The sequence below is a fragment of the Aspergillus lentulus genome (genome assembly GCF_001445615.1).
Source record: "Aspergillus lentulus DNA, contig: Alt17, strain: IFM 54703, whole genome shotgun sequence".
NCBI classification, from domain to species: domain Eukaryota; kingdom Fungi; phylum Ascomycota; class Eurotiomycetes; order Eurotiales; family Aspergillaceae; genus Aspergillus; species Aspergillus lentulus.
The window spans coordinates 1,588,380-1,600,415 of record NW_028322112.1 but is presented as its reverse complement, the minus strand read 5'-3'; the positions used below and the strand labels follow the sequence as shown (position 1 = coordinate 1,600,415).

At 49.1% G+C, this 12,036-nt stretch overlaps 5 protein-coding genes across 5 annotated transcripts; 2 read left to right on the top strand and 3 right to left on the bottom strand.

Moving 5' to 3' along the window:
- Positions 1-205: 205 nt before the first annotated feature.
- Positions 206-3,058, bottom strand: ALT_9530 (endochitinase B1; the record flags this gene model as incomplete). Its single annotated transcript, XM_033559984.2, has 7 exons — positions 206-1,111; positions 1,549-1,611; positions 1,662-2,197; positions 2,251-2,320; positions 2,372-2,431; positions 2,477-2,851; positions 2,903-3,058. 7 exons carry the CDS (start codon positions 3,056-3,058, stop codon positions 206-208), a joined length of 2,166 nt encoding a protein of 721 aa, XP_033415875.2.
- A 1,680-nt stretch (positions 3,059-4,738) lies between these two features.
- Positions 4,739-5,014, bottom strand: ALT_9529 (uncharacterized protein; the record flags this gene model as incomplete). Its single annotated transcript, XM_089600639.1, has 1 exon — positions 4,739-5,014. One exon carries the CDS (start codon positions 5,012-5,014, stop codon positions 4,739-4,741), a length of 276 nt encoding a protein of 91 aa, XP_089455136.1.
- A 346-nt stretch (positions 5,015-5,360) lies between these two features.
- Positions 5,361-6,475, top strand: ALT_9528 (uncharacterized protein; the record flags this gene model as incomplete). The annotated part of the gene is made up of 4 exons (XM_089600638.1): positions 5,361-5,427; positions 5,512-5,701; positions 5,962-6,081; positions 6,163-6,475. 4 exons carry the CDS (start codon positions 5,361-5,363, stop codon positions 6,473-6,475), a joined length of 690 nt encoding a protein of 229 aa, XP_089455135.1.
- Positions 6,476-7,382: 907 nt separating this feature from the next.
- Positions 7,383-8,494, top strand: ALT_9527 (uncharacterized protein; the record flags this gene model as incomplete). Its single annotated transcript, XM_089600637.1, has 2 exons — positions 7,383-8,118; positions 8,190-8,494. The coding sequence occupies 2 exons, from the start codon at positions 7,383-7,385 to the stop codon at positions 8,492-8,494; spliced, it is 1,041 nt and encodes a 346-aa protein (XP_089455134.1).
- A 2,032-nt stretch (positions 8,495-10,526) lies between these two features.
- On the bottom strand, positions 10,527-11,643 carry ALT_9526 (zinc-binding alcohol dehydrogenase family protein; the record flags this gene model as incomplete). Its single annotated transcript, XM_033559981.2, has 2 exons — positions 10,527-11,052; positions 11,105-11,643. 2 exons carry the CDS (start codon positions 11,641-11,643, stop codon positions 10,527-10,529), a joined length of 1,065 nt encoding a protein of 354 aa, XP_033415872.2.
- Between the last annotated feature and the right edge of the window lie 393 nt (positions 11,644-12,036).

The following is a 12,036-nucleotide window of genomic DNA, read 5'->3' as shown; positions in this document are numbered from 1 at the left end:
ACTCCTCTACATGGAACTTGTGTACATCCTGTGGACAGGTCATATGCGGTGCAGCCATACCCTCTAGCCCGTAAAGAATAGAGTTGAAATTATCAATGTTCTATATTTTTCGTATCCAGGATGCTTTGAAGATTGGAGATATTCTACTGTACAAGTTGGCAACCAAGGAGCGGAGAAGTCTGTAGCCATATTGAATGCCACCTGTCTATATCTGACCTCCAAAATACACCTTGAGACCATCATAACACCCCAGAAACAGACCACCTCCTAGCCCAGCCGCGAGGCATGTCAAGGCGCCGCCTCTGAAAAGACCCCGTATCCCCTCCTTGACTAATATGCCCCTCGCGACAGTCACAGCATTAGCTGAGGATACCCTCTCTGATGCCACTGACGGAGGTATAGGCCGAATATCCGCCTTCAAGGGCAGTCGAGCATAGGAATGAGTACCCGCCGCAAGCCTCATTCGCGTCTTCACTACATCAACCGGTACAAATAGCATAGAAACCACGGCGCTTGCTAGTGCACCACTATAAAAGCTCCCCTTGAAATGAGCACTGATTTCATCGGAATTCCGCGGTACCTCGAACCACGAGGTCTTGAGAGACTCATACATCAAGAACGTCAGACTTGTCCCGGGGAGATGGCTAGCAGCTAGCATGGTATACCCTGCCCAGAGCTTAGTCGGATGCCTGGAGAAGTGCTTGACGGTTGATAGCAGTGGCGAGCGACTATGCCCGGATTGAGCATGCACGACTTGAGCATTCTGCTTCAGCACCTCGGCGGGGTTAGTGATGGCGCATGCGACCAGATCTGCTACTGCACTGCTAATTGCGTACGTGGCTAGCTCGCAGGTTTTTGATGATTGAGTTCCTTCGTCAGGTTGAAGCGTTGTTTTCATGGTTTCGTAGATGGTGAAGAAGGCGACTGATGCGGGGATACTGGTGATAATCGTTGGGCCGAAGCCTTGATATAGCCCTCGGTAGAGAGCTGGGTTGGTGCCGCCATTTACACGCTGATATGTCGTCGCGTAGGCTGGTGATTGTAGTCTAGTAATGAGCGTGTCGAGTGGGTGAGTGAGCAGTTCAACTCCTACTGCGGCTATGCCTGCTGCCTAGATGGGATTAGTTGCGCGCAAGGCCATTATTGTATGAGGTACGTACAAAAGAGACGTCCTTATTACTAGCATCAACGGACATCGTACTGATGATGGGCGCTCATTGCCTAATGAACACCTGTTGGTATATTTTAGACGTGAGTTGAAGAATTAATGGCGTTGTACAAGTCACAAATACGGTCTTGGCATGGAACTGATCGGCATTCGGGGTTTTGGGATGGACGAGAATGGAATCCGCGGATCCCGTGTACAAAAATATACAAAGCTTAAAACTCGATTGAAAGTCCATAACCACAATCTCAAATCCTATATCATCATGCCCAGCATGTATTCACCCTTCCCACCTCCACAAAGTGCCTCACTCCACCACGAACGAACAGCTACCCTATCGTTCAGGTTTGCATGCCATTGCGCAAGTTATCATACTGCGACACCGGATAGTCCAATTCATTCTGATTCTGTTCAAAGGCTCCCGTGCCTCCAAGTGCATTTACTACCTGAGAGGATATCAGCATTGGACCAGCAGACCGCTCAAATAAGTACTCACCGTGGTAATCAGACTATCACTTCCGGTCTTATCGCTGCTGCTGTCCCACCACATGGCGCCTCCCAGTCCCAAGGACTTGATATAGCCAGACTTCATAGTCGCCACCTGAGGGTTGTCATAGCTGATTAGGAACTTGTTCGTCGCGTCATAACTGTAGCTCGCCATGATGTTGGAAATGACATGCTCCGTGGCACCAGCCTGCGGGAGCGCCTTGTAGTCCCACACTCCATTCTCCCAGCTGCCCTGGCCAACGCCGTTATAAGGCTTGCCGAGTCCGTCGGTGTTGGCAAAGGAGCGGCCGTAGAGAGGCATGCCCAGGACGATTTTGTTTGCGGGGACTCCGCCGGCGCGGTACAGATCGAGTGCGGTCTGGGTGTTGAATGGTGTGGAGAGGGGGTTGGAGGTGTCGTTGTATACGTTGGCTTGGTGACCGGTGAGGGAGGAGAAGCTGCCCGCGTAATCGTAGGCCATGAGGTTCCAGAAGTCCAGCTGCTGATCCATGTCTTTGAGGTGCAGGACCTTGATCTTGTCAGGACCTATGCTGAATCAGTCTGAATGCAACTTGTAGTATGAGGCAGTGCGTACTAACCAGCTGGAGATGCCACAGTCAGAAGGAAGTGCTGTCCGCCGGCATTTGCAGCACTGTAACTGTCGAGCGCCTAGTGACCTTAGTAATATGTCCATCAAGAGTCGCGTTCATCATCACATACAGTCCTCACTTCCTTGAGCAACAGAACAAAGTCGTTCGCTTGCTGGTCGTTTTCAGGGTACTACATCTATTAGCCAGTGTCAAAGTTGAGGCATGCGCGACTTACCTCCCAATCAATGTCCAGCCCGTCAAATCCCAGGTCCTGCAGCAGCTTCACCGCAGTCTTCGCAAAATTCTTCCGTCCAGCATCGGTACTAGCCGCCGGCGCAAAGTTGGGAGAATAGGTCCACCCGCCAATAGACAAGAGGACCTTGAGGTTACGGTTCTGCTTCTTCAAAAGATACAACTGCTTGATACAACCGTAGACATTGTTGCCGGTATCAGACCAGGAGTCACCGGGGTAATGTTTCTCAATGTCGGCCCAAGAGTCGGTCATATAGACTTCCCCGGTTTCAGGACGCACATTGGCGAAGGCGTAGAGGACGTGCGTGAGCCTCTGGACAGGGAGGTCCTGAGGATTATGGTTGCGCCCGTAAATTGCCTAGATAGTTAGTGCCAATCGGTATTCAGTGTGATGTGAAATAGTACTAACCCAGTTGACAAAGTACACGACGGAGCGATACCCGGAGCTAGCGCGCGCCTCCAGATCAGTACTGCCGGCATCGCGATTCCACATCACTGCGGCATCGACACAGAGACTGCCGAGCAGAAGGGCGACCTTGACGATAGTAGAAGTTGCAAAACGCATTGTTGTCGTTCAGTCGAGCTTACCTATTTGTGAGCTTGTCGAATGCAGTGGTCCTGTGCTCTGTAAATACCATGAGACACACTCCCTATTTATCTCCAAAGCTCCCCGTATTCATCGCTGCCTTCATTCGCGACATCGACAACACTCCGCCATACAGCGTCGCTTTCTGGTCAAGTCCCATCGTCGCGTTGTAGATATAATATCAACCAGAGCCCTATCATCAGTAACCCTGATGGCAACGTGTCACAAGATTTAAGGATGCCAATCAGATGCAGAGATAAGGCAGCGATTCACTGAAGAACCAGGTTCCGGTGATCCGACGGCCAAAGATCTTGCAGTGATCTCGAGTCACAGGCCAGGTTTCACGTACCTGACCATCCTGCATGCGACGTCGGCAGATGCAAATGGTCTGGGCTTATCTGCCCAATGAGAACTTCACTTTGTGCAGAAAAGGCAATGTGACTCCCCGCGTGGAGGGCCGCCAAGGCGCTTAGTCGCGTGAGGGGTCTCCTTAATCTCCAGTTCGATGTAACGACAGGAGGACGTGTATATCGGACCACATGCCATTCTTGATTATCATTCCGCTGCTTAATGGGTCAAAAGGGGGTTTGCAGCAGCTTGAAAGGCAGCATGACGCTATGCGACGTGACCGTGGCCGCCGAGCCCAAGGGATGTCACTATCACTCTCGCGTTCAATTTATCAACTGCGCAGTCGGACTTGGCGACAGCGGAGATTATGGCTCGTCAAGTCTTGAGTAATGTAACATACCGATGATCTTAATATCTTCTTGCCAGGGGTTGCGGATACACTGGGGTTGAACGCCTGACCCCGCGCGATCTAGCGAAGTCCGGGGTTACGCTGCCGGAGCTCTATTTCACATGCGTTTATTTGATGCATACCTTCCACTGCCGAAGTATCGCAGGATGAGACGTCATTTAGCCTTACTTTGCGTCTGTTTACCGGAAAGTAGCAACCAGTAATGTCCGTGAGAATAACGTATAGAGTGACTCAAACGTGTCACGTTCTCAAGGTTGGGCACATCTCCGTTGAACCGATTTGATATCTATTCCATCAATGATACAGACAGCGAGCATCTCACATCCAGTGTATCAGTATAGATTGGCCAGCAACTATTTTACAGCGATGTGTGCTGAGGCATTAGAGCACATGTTGACGTGAGAACCTCTTCCGCCCTTTGACAAACCAGTAAGCAGTGGAGATGACAATTATTTTGCTGGCAAGTTACCGAAAATCTTAATGTGTATCTTTAACGGCATATAACAACTATTGCCATCTAGCGTCATAGTATGGTCTACTACCTATCCCTGGTGCCTCAGTATCGATCTTTAGAAAAATTTCATTGCTATGCAAATTTAGTATAGAAATAAATCACAAACAATGCCCCGCTGTCGGCACTCAATTACATGTCAGGCATAATCCTCTTCATGGGCGGGCCAGTCTCAATCTCATCGTAATCGTTCAGCTCGATGAGCGCTTCCTTCAGGATCGCAATACCCCTGCGAGGATCCTCTTCAACGCCACACCCAATCAGATGCGATTGCCATCGGGGTAGGAGAGAAGACCCTTATGAGGCACAGCATCCCAAATCGCCTGCCAGAGAGCCCGGGGTCATCAGAGGGCTTCAAGTAGATTCCCAGATCTGCATCTCTGTTGGTGATTTAGTCCAACAAGGGAAAATTCCAGTCAGCAGCCTCGTTTGTCCAGATGTCACTAATCCACGTTGCCCTATCCACGAGATTCTCCTCATCCATGATCTTGAGCGTTGCGTGGGTGGCCGCGATGGCCGGCGGCGCTATGCCAAATGTCGCGACAGACTCGTAACCACCGATGAAATCCATGATCTCGTCTCGGCCCAAGATGTATGAGGTTGGGTAGGGTCCGCCTGTGATTAACTTGCCCATGATCACCATGACGGGTTTGTTTTCGGGACCCATCCAGTCGGAGCAGAGGAACTTGCCCGTCTTTCCTAGAGCTGACAGTTGCTTTGTTTTACTGAAGCTCGCAAGATAGTCACCGGCAGGAAACGGAGATTGACATATAGGCCACGAAAGCTGGGCTGAAAGACCGTGTCTTTACGTTGGCGAAGCTCTATTTAGATGCAACCAGTATGCCCAACTTCTTCGTACTTCATTGAGGATGAACCCCTAGTGATTGTATAGGTTGATGCTGATGTCCATGACAAACACAGCATCCACCCTACCGATCCCTGCCAACTGTTCGTACCCTAATGTCAATTAGGAGAAAGAGACCGTCGTCGTGCAAAGCAACTCTGCGACATTTATGTCCCTATGGGTGGTCAACATGGGCAAGGCCGTGAAGGACGTCGTCGGCTACTCTATTCTAGCATGTAAGGCGGGCAGTGGCACAGTTTGATTTTCATTCTCTCTTTTAAGAATTGCTATAGGAAACTAAATGGTGTTAATGCTGCCAGTCAATCCCCATGCGCCCACGTTTCCTCGTACTGCGATTGATTATTACAATTACCCATGGCGCGATCCCTCCAGCTACGCCAATCATACCAGCACAAGCGACAAAGACGGTCTGGACAAGAGTGGGATCATCTATCTCATCACCACTCAGAAAAAGGAGCCCCCGCAAGCTCGCGTCCTTGAATACTCGAGGTCTTTCGTCAACGAAACGCACGGGGCCGTGCTCTGCATGAACAGAGAGCCCTTCTGGGGATCCTGGATGTTGGATCGTCTCCGAAAACTCGTCCGAGGGACTGAGCTGATACCTTAAAACGCGTATGTGGAAGATATGTCGGCAAAGTACCCCAATTACGCCTCTGTTGTTTCAACGGGACCCAGGTTCGCATTCGGCACCAACCCGGACTATCCAAATGCCGATGACAGTTACTTTGCGCTGACGCACTGCTGCTCAGAGTGGAGTTGGAGCAAGCCTATCACCACAAGCTGTACCTGCCTGCATCGGGGGTCTTCCTCATGCAAGATGGCAAGTTCAAAAAGCGAGGAGACCTGCTGGTAGGGTTACACTACAATGGGTGAGTTGACGTTTTGACGCTTTTCTGCACTCAGCTGTCCGAGGGAAACACTGCTGATCATGACTCTTAATGTTTTTAGAGCCGCAGCACCAACCACTTCTTCTTCTACAGATACATCTGTTCAGGGACAAAGACAGGGCTTGTTCATGGTGGAGGGGGTCAATGTGCCCGAGGCATTCAGCAAGTTGCCAATACCTTGGATGAAACTACGAAACGGCAGAAGCTGGGACTTGTGGCCCCAGAATCACATCTGCCTGCGCTGCCCGACTCAACTTCCCGACTCAATTCCGGAGCCAGTGCCAGTGTTTGGTTAATGGATTGGGATGAGCACTATCTCAGCGGCGTGGTGACATGGAAGTTTGTCCAGTTGTCGTTGTTCATGTTTGTTGGCTAGCCTGAGTAGCAAAAAATATATTTATTTACAATTGGAACCATACAGGTCTTTGATTGCTTCATTCGAGGACAATAAAGCCTGTACGTGAGATAAATGTTTGTATAGGACGAAGGAATATCTATTGTCTATATGCCTTACCTACAGTCAATCACCTACGAATACTACCATTTCCACTTCGAGCATTTGGTATATAGTCCGACAGCATATTCGTAGTTTTTCTCATTAACCGATTCACTACCTCAACTTAATTAAAAATAGCTCTCAATCTCTACAGCACGTTCTGCCCCCTTGCCAGCCCTTCCGATCCACATTGGGCTACCCACGCTAACAGCCGGTGGAGGCTTAGACCCGCCAAAGCCGACACTTACAGGAGCTTGATCCCCAGTTTATCGGCAATTCCCACGGTACCTAATTCAGAAAGAAATAATAAAGGAACCACGAAGAAAATGGTTCGCTTCGTCGATCTACCTTCCGAGATCCATTATAACGTAGTCTCCTACCTGGAGTAGAATCGCGACGTGGATGCTCTTTCTTTACAATGCCAAGCTCTGCATTCTCTCTGCGAAATGCCGGATCGGAAGAAATACCGTCGTGTGCGCATCACTCCGAGTATTGCTGATCTGGATCACGCGTTCCAGATGCTCATGGACATTCTCAGAAAGTCCAGTTTGGGTCACTATGTGCGCCATATTGAATATAGACAGACTAATTGGCGGTATCGCCTGTACGAAGTGAAGCCTTATCAGCCGAAATTAGATCAGGAGGATATGCGGCTGCTGTGAAGTGTCACACGGAGGGCATGGTTTACGGGAGCTCTACAAGAGCGCGTACTCAATATGTTGTTGCGAGATTCGGTGATGGGAGATCATTATCACGGCTTTTTTCGGTGAGGTGAGATCAGTCCTCGATGGCAATATCGGCATTAATGCATGAACAGCAATATCCGTGCCCCAGCGACGTATGTCACGCAAGCGTTGACGGCCCTGCTCGTCTCGGTATCACCCAACCTCGAGTCTATGGCCATGATGCCGACTTTTTACACCGACCTCAACGAGGAAGGGGACGATTCATTCGCGCCCTCCGAGTGTGCCCTGGACTTGTTGTTCAGGGAGACAAACATGAACCGCTTGGCAAGCCGTACCAGCAGAACCTTCGCAAAGTGTATATGATTAACCTCGGTCATGACGATTTGGACGATAGAGAGTTGTATGTGGCCATGGACTTCATCGAATGTTTGGCCATGCTCCGCAACCTTCCATCCCTGGAATGGATCGGTACTGATGTTCTCGCGGAGGATGACAACGAGAAGTCGTCACTCGAAGCTAAATCTTCCAATGTGCCTTGCATCGCAAGCAATCACTCATGTGTGCCTACCAGGTATCTGGCCCCTGTCATCAGGTCGTGCGGAGTGCTGAAGGAATTCGAGTACTCGATCGGCGGCAGGGGTTTGGCTGACGGTACACACGCGATATTCAACCCGAAAACGTTTATTCTGAGCGTCCTAGAGCATAGGAGCACTCTAGAGAAATTAGATCTCGACGCCGAAGGGCGCATATACGACTTCAGATTTCGTGTTCCAGCGGACTTCGAATTTGACGGGGAAATGCTCGAGCCGAGGCACAAGCCTATCGGAAAGAACCACTGTCAGATTCATTCTGGGACCAGGCGGGGCGTCTCAAAGACATTGTGGCACTGAAACGGCTCAGTATTGGAGTTAACTTGCTGTTGTACTTTGCCGCGGAAGTGAACAACGAGAATGAGAGCAAGAGCGTATCGTTGGTGGAGTATCTGCCGCCGAATCTGGAGTACTTGTGTATCAAGGGATACGAGAAGGGCAAAAGGAAACACAATGACGCTCAAATGGATGCCCTCAAGGCGCTGGTGGCGTCGGGTTCAACTTCGCTGAAGGAGATACATGGCATTGATGAATGTATACCCAATGAGGACATCGAGTTACTAGGCAATTATCCGGACCTGTTGTGGAAGCTCTCTGATAGATGGTCGGACGAGGAGGAATAGCGTCATGAAAAACGAAATTTTATGGATCATTGGACTCACGGTCTTCGACATTGTTGGCAGATATCAGGCAGCCTTATTGGTATCAAGTGCAGCTCGTCCATCTTTATTTCACGCATCATAGGCTCACCCCGGATAACCGACCAAACAGCACAACAAAATCGATATCTTTATACGGACGCAACAATTGGAATGAAATTTCGCGTCAAAACTTTTCAGTTCATGTACATGGCCTCCAAAAGGAAAGGGTAAAACAAACATTGTAGCTGTGGCATCCTGAATGACAAAAAGACTTGGAGAGACCGAAGAGATTGCTGTGTATATCGCTGGAATATATAATCAAAGATTAAATGGTGTCAATGGGAATTATATGTCATCCCTTCCCACTGGCTCTTGTTCGCCGGATGAATAGCGGTCAGAATGGTCATTGATTAAAGGTCGCTTTCGGATTGACCAATGTTAGAGATCTGGAAGATGTTTTGCGAATGAATTAGCGAAAGCATGTTTTGTGCCAGAGGACCTCACTCTACTGACAATTATGATTTGGGCCTGTATTTGTAACGGAGATGTCCGCGACTCCCGTCTCAACGATGAACCATGAGGGGAATTGATATTGAATGACGGGGGGCGGTGACCTGGGTTATAGGCCCCACGGTCTCCCAAGAGCGCGACCGATGGCTGACTCTGGGGAACAACGTTCATCTGGTGTTCTTCGGGGCTATCCGAGCGGTTGTGATCTAGATAGAAGGCACGGAGAGGTCAGGAATCTAGGTCCTATGTAAAATGGCGACCCATGCGCTGCCGCATACACAGGGAAGGATGGGGTTTGCAGCATTGAACAACACAGAACATGATCATGCATACCAGACAGTGGAAATTCTGCTCCTTCGGCTCGGTTCCACAACAGACGAAACGCGCTGTGACGGCGGAGGATGAATCCTACACCCGGAACACAAGCGATCAAAAGGGCTATCAAAGCTATAATTGCCTCTGGAGACAATGCCATTGTAAAAGGGGATAGGAAGCCTGTTTAAGAGGAGTATTGCGGAAAGTCAATGTGACTGAAATCCGTTCACCAGAAGGAAATATTGCGAATGGAAACACCATTTCTATATCCTCTTTGTCTGGTCTTAGCATGCGACAACATCCTTTCACTTGTCGCTCTCCATAAACCTGATGGTGGATTTGATGATCGATTTGATGGTAGGATTTACCAAGATGCATGCATTATCTCTCTCAGTTTATCAGGGTGCATAGTCCCAGCACATTCCTGCACCTTGGTAGTAGTTTTACCAAACTCTACCAATTACTACCAACTACTACCAAAATACAGGGATTATCTGACGGATCCCCTAAGCTGGCGCTGCGCCACTTATTGATTTTTGTGACAGGTGACAGCTAATCCCTGTCGTCTGGTCAGTGTTTAGCGACGGGGACCAATGCAATTCATGTCAGCTAGGCATATTCCAAGTCACTTCTGGAGGCTTTAACACTTCTCAGACATATCAAACGCAATAATAATAAAAATAATAATAATGATGATGATGAAGATGATGAAGATGATGAAGATGATGAAGATGAAGATGATGAAGATGATGAAGATGATGGAGATGATGAAGATGATGAAGATGATCAAGATGATGAAGATGATCAAGATGATCAAGATGATGAAGATGATGAAGATGATCATAATAATAAAATAAATAAATAAATAACATTCTCTCTCATCACAGTGTACTCCAAACTGCATTTATCGGCATCCAAAAGTTCTTTAGAACTATTGCAAAAATTGACGAAACCATTGGTGACTCCCCTACGCTGCTTTCAATTTCAAATCTCGAACGGTCTCGTCAAGTAGATGGACCAGGGCCCAGGCTGGCTGGGAGACATATTTTCTGATGTGGAACGGAGGCGGCATCTTCGCTAGCTGGATTAGCTGTCTGCGCCTTAATAGCAGACTGCTTCACAAACTGGCATTTATTAGTGTATCATCAAGAATAACTATTGGCGCGGCTCATATAGGGATTAGCAAGGCCTAAGTCTCAGAAATGAGGAACACCAGCTTTCGGGCCCTAACAGAACGATTCTTCAAATCCTTCAGGCCATCCAGAACCTTCCTCAGTCCGCCGTCACGCTTTTCAACCACTAGAGTCCTGATCTTTCCCTGAGCCCAGAGGTTGCTTACGATCCCTGCCCATTTCTTGGCAAACTCGAACTCTGCGGGCATGCCGGGAATCACCATGCGTTCAGGGCCATACTCAAACGGCTCACCAATCGCGGTACAGCAGTTCGAGAATGTTGCCTGCACATCTGAGCGCGAAGTTCGCACTGGGAGCAAAGAATGATAGAGACCTCCTGCGTCACCCATAGCTGCTTCGCAAATTCGCACAGACTCTTGAGTTGCCACAGCATCGCAGACGAGCCTGAGGGTATTGTTGGTATATTCGCGGATCTTTCGGGCACATGTAGGGTCGCGATAATCGAAGACTACGTCTGCTCCGTATTGGCGGACCAGATCAAAGTTGTTTGGCGAGCATGTTGTGAGGACGCTGTATCCGGCCCTATTCAACAGTTAGCAGCATGTCATCAGGACTCAAAAGCAAATAGACGTACAGTTTAGCAAATTGGATAATCCAGCTTCCCGCAGATGTGGCTCCTCCATATACTAAAAACGTTTCTGGATTCTCGACATGATTTCCATTCTCTGGCCACTGCAGCTTGAGACAAGATGGTCCAAACAGACACTGTCCAGCTGTAGTGGCTCCCACTCCCACAGTGGCTGCATCCTCAAAGCTGACGCCGTCTGGGATCTTCATCTGAATCGCCGCTTTTGCCACAATATATTCTGCAAAGGTACCGCTCTCGGGCCGGGTGTTGTCTGCGCCTTTGACGAGTCCACACACGCGGTCACCAACCTTGAACAGCTCACGGACGGAGTCTCCAACTGCCACAACAGTGCCGGCATAATCATGTCCCATGATTGCATCGGGGGACGGTGTAGTGTCCAGGAGCATCCAGTCGATTGGATTCAGGGCCACAGCGACGGTGCGCACCAGAATGTCATCGTCGCGGAGGGATGGGATGGGCCAGTTGGTGATGAACTTGGCATGACCCAATGAGCGGGTGATGACGGCTGCCTGGGAGGATTTCATGGTTGGAAGTATATTCTTGCACAGGTGAGTCTCTGAATTTTTGACTGTGTAATTCGGCGCCTACTCTTTGTCTTTATATATGTTGCAAGTGCCCCTTTGTGCCTGTTGAGTAGGTTTACATTACTCGTTTGGATCATCCGTCCTGTGTTCGCAACTTTGGTAATCTGTATGAACTGGCACATAATCACCACAATAACGGACAATAGATCCACTCTTTCCCGCAATTGCTTATCATATTCATCCGACAAAAGGCTCCGACTGACTATATTTCTCCGCAAAACATAGACACCGGGATCCACTATTAGCCGCAGTGCTTATGCTGAGCCTGCTAAGGTTTCCTGTTCCATGATATCGGGCTCCAGCAAATGCGCGATTCGAGCCCACATATCGAGT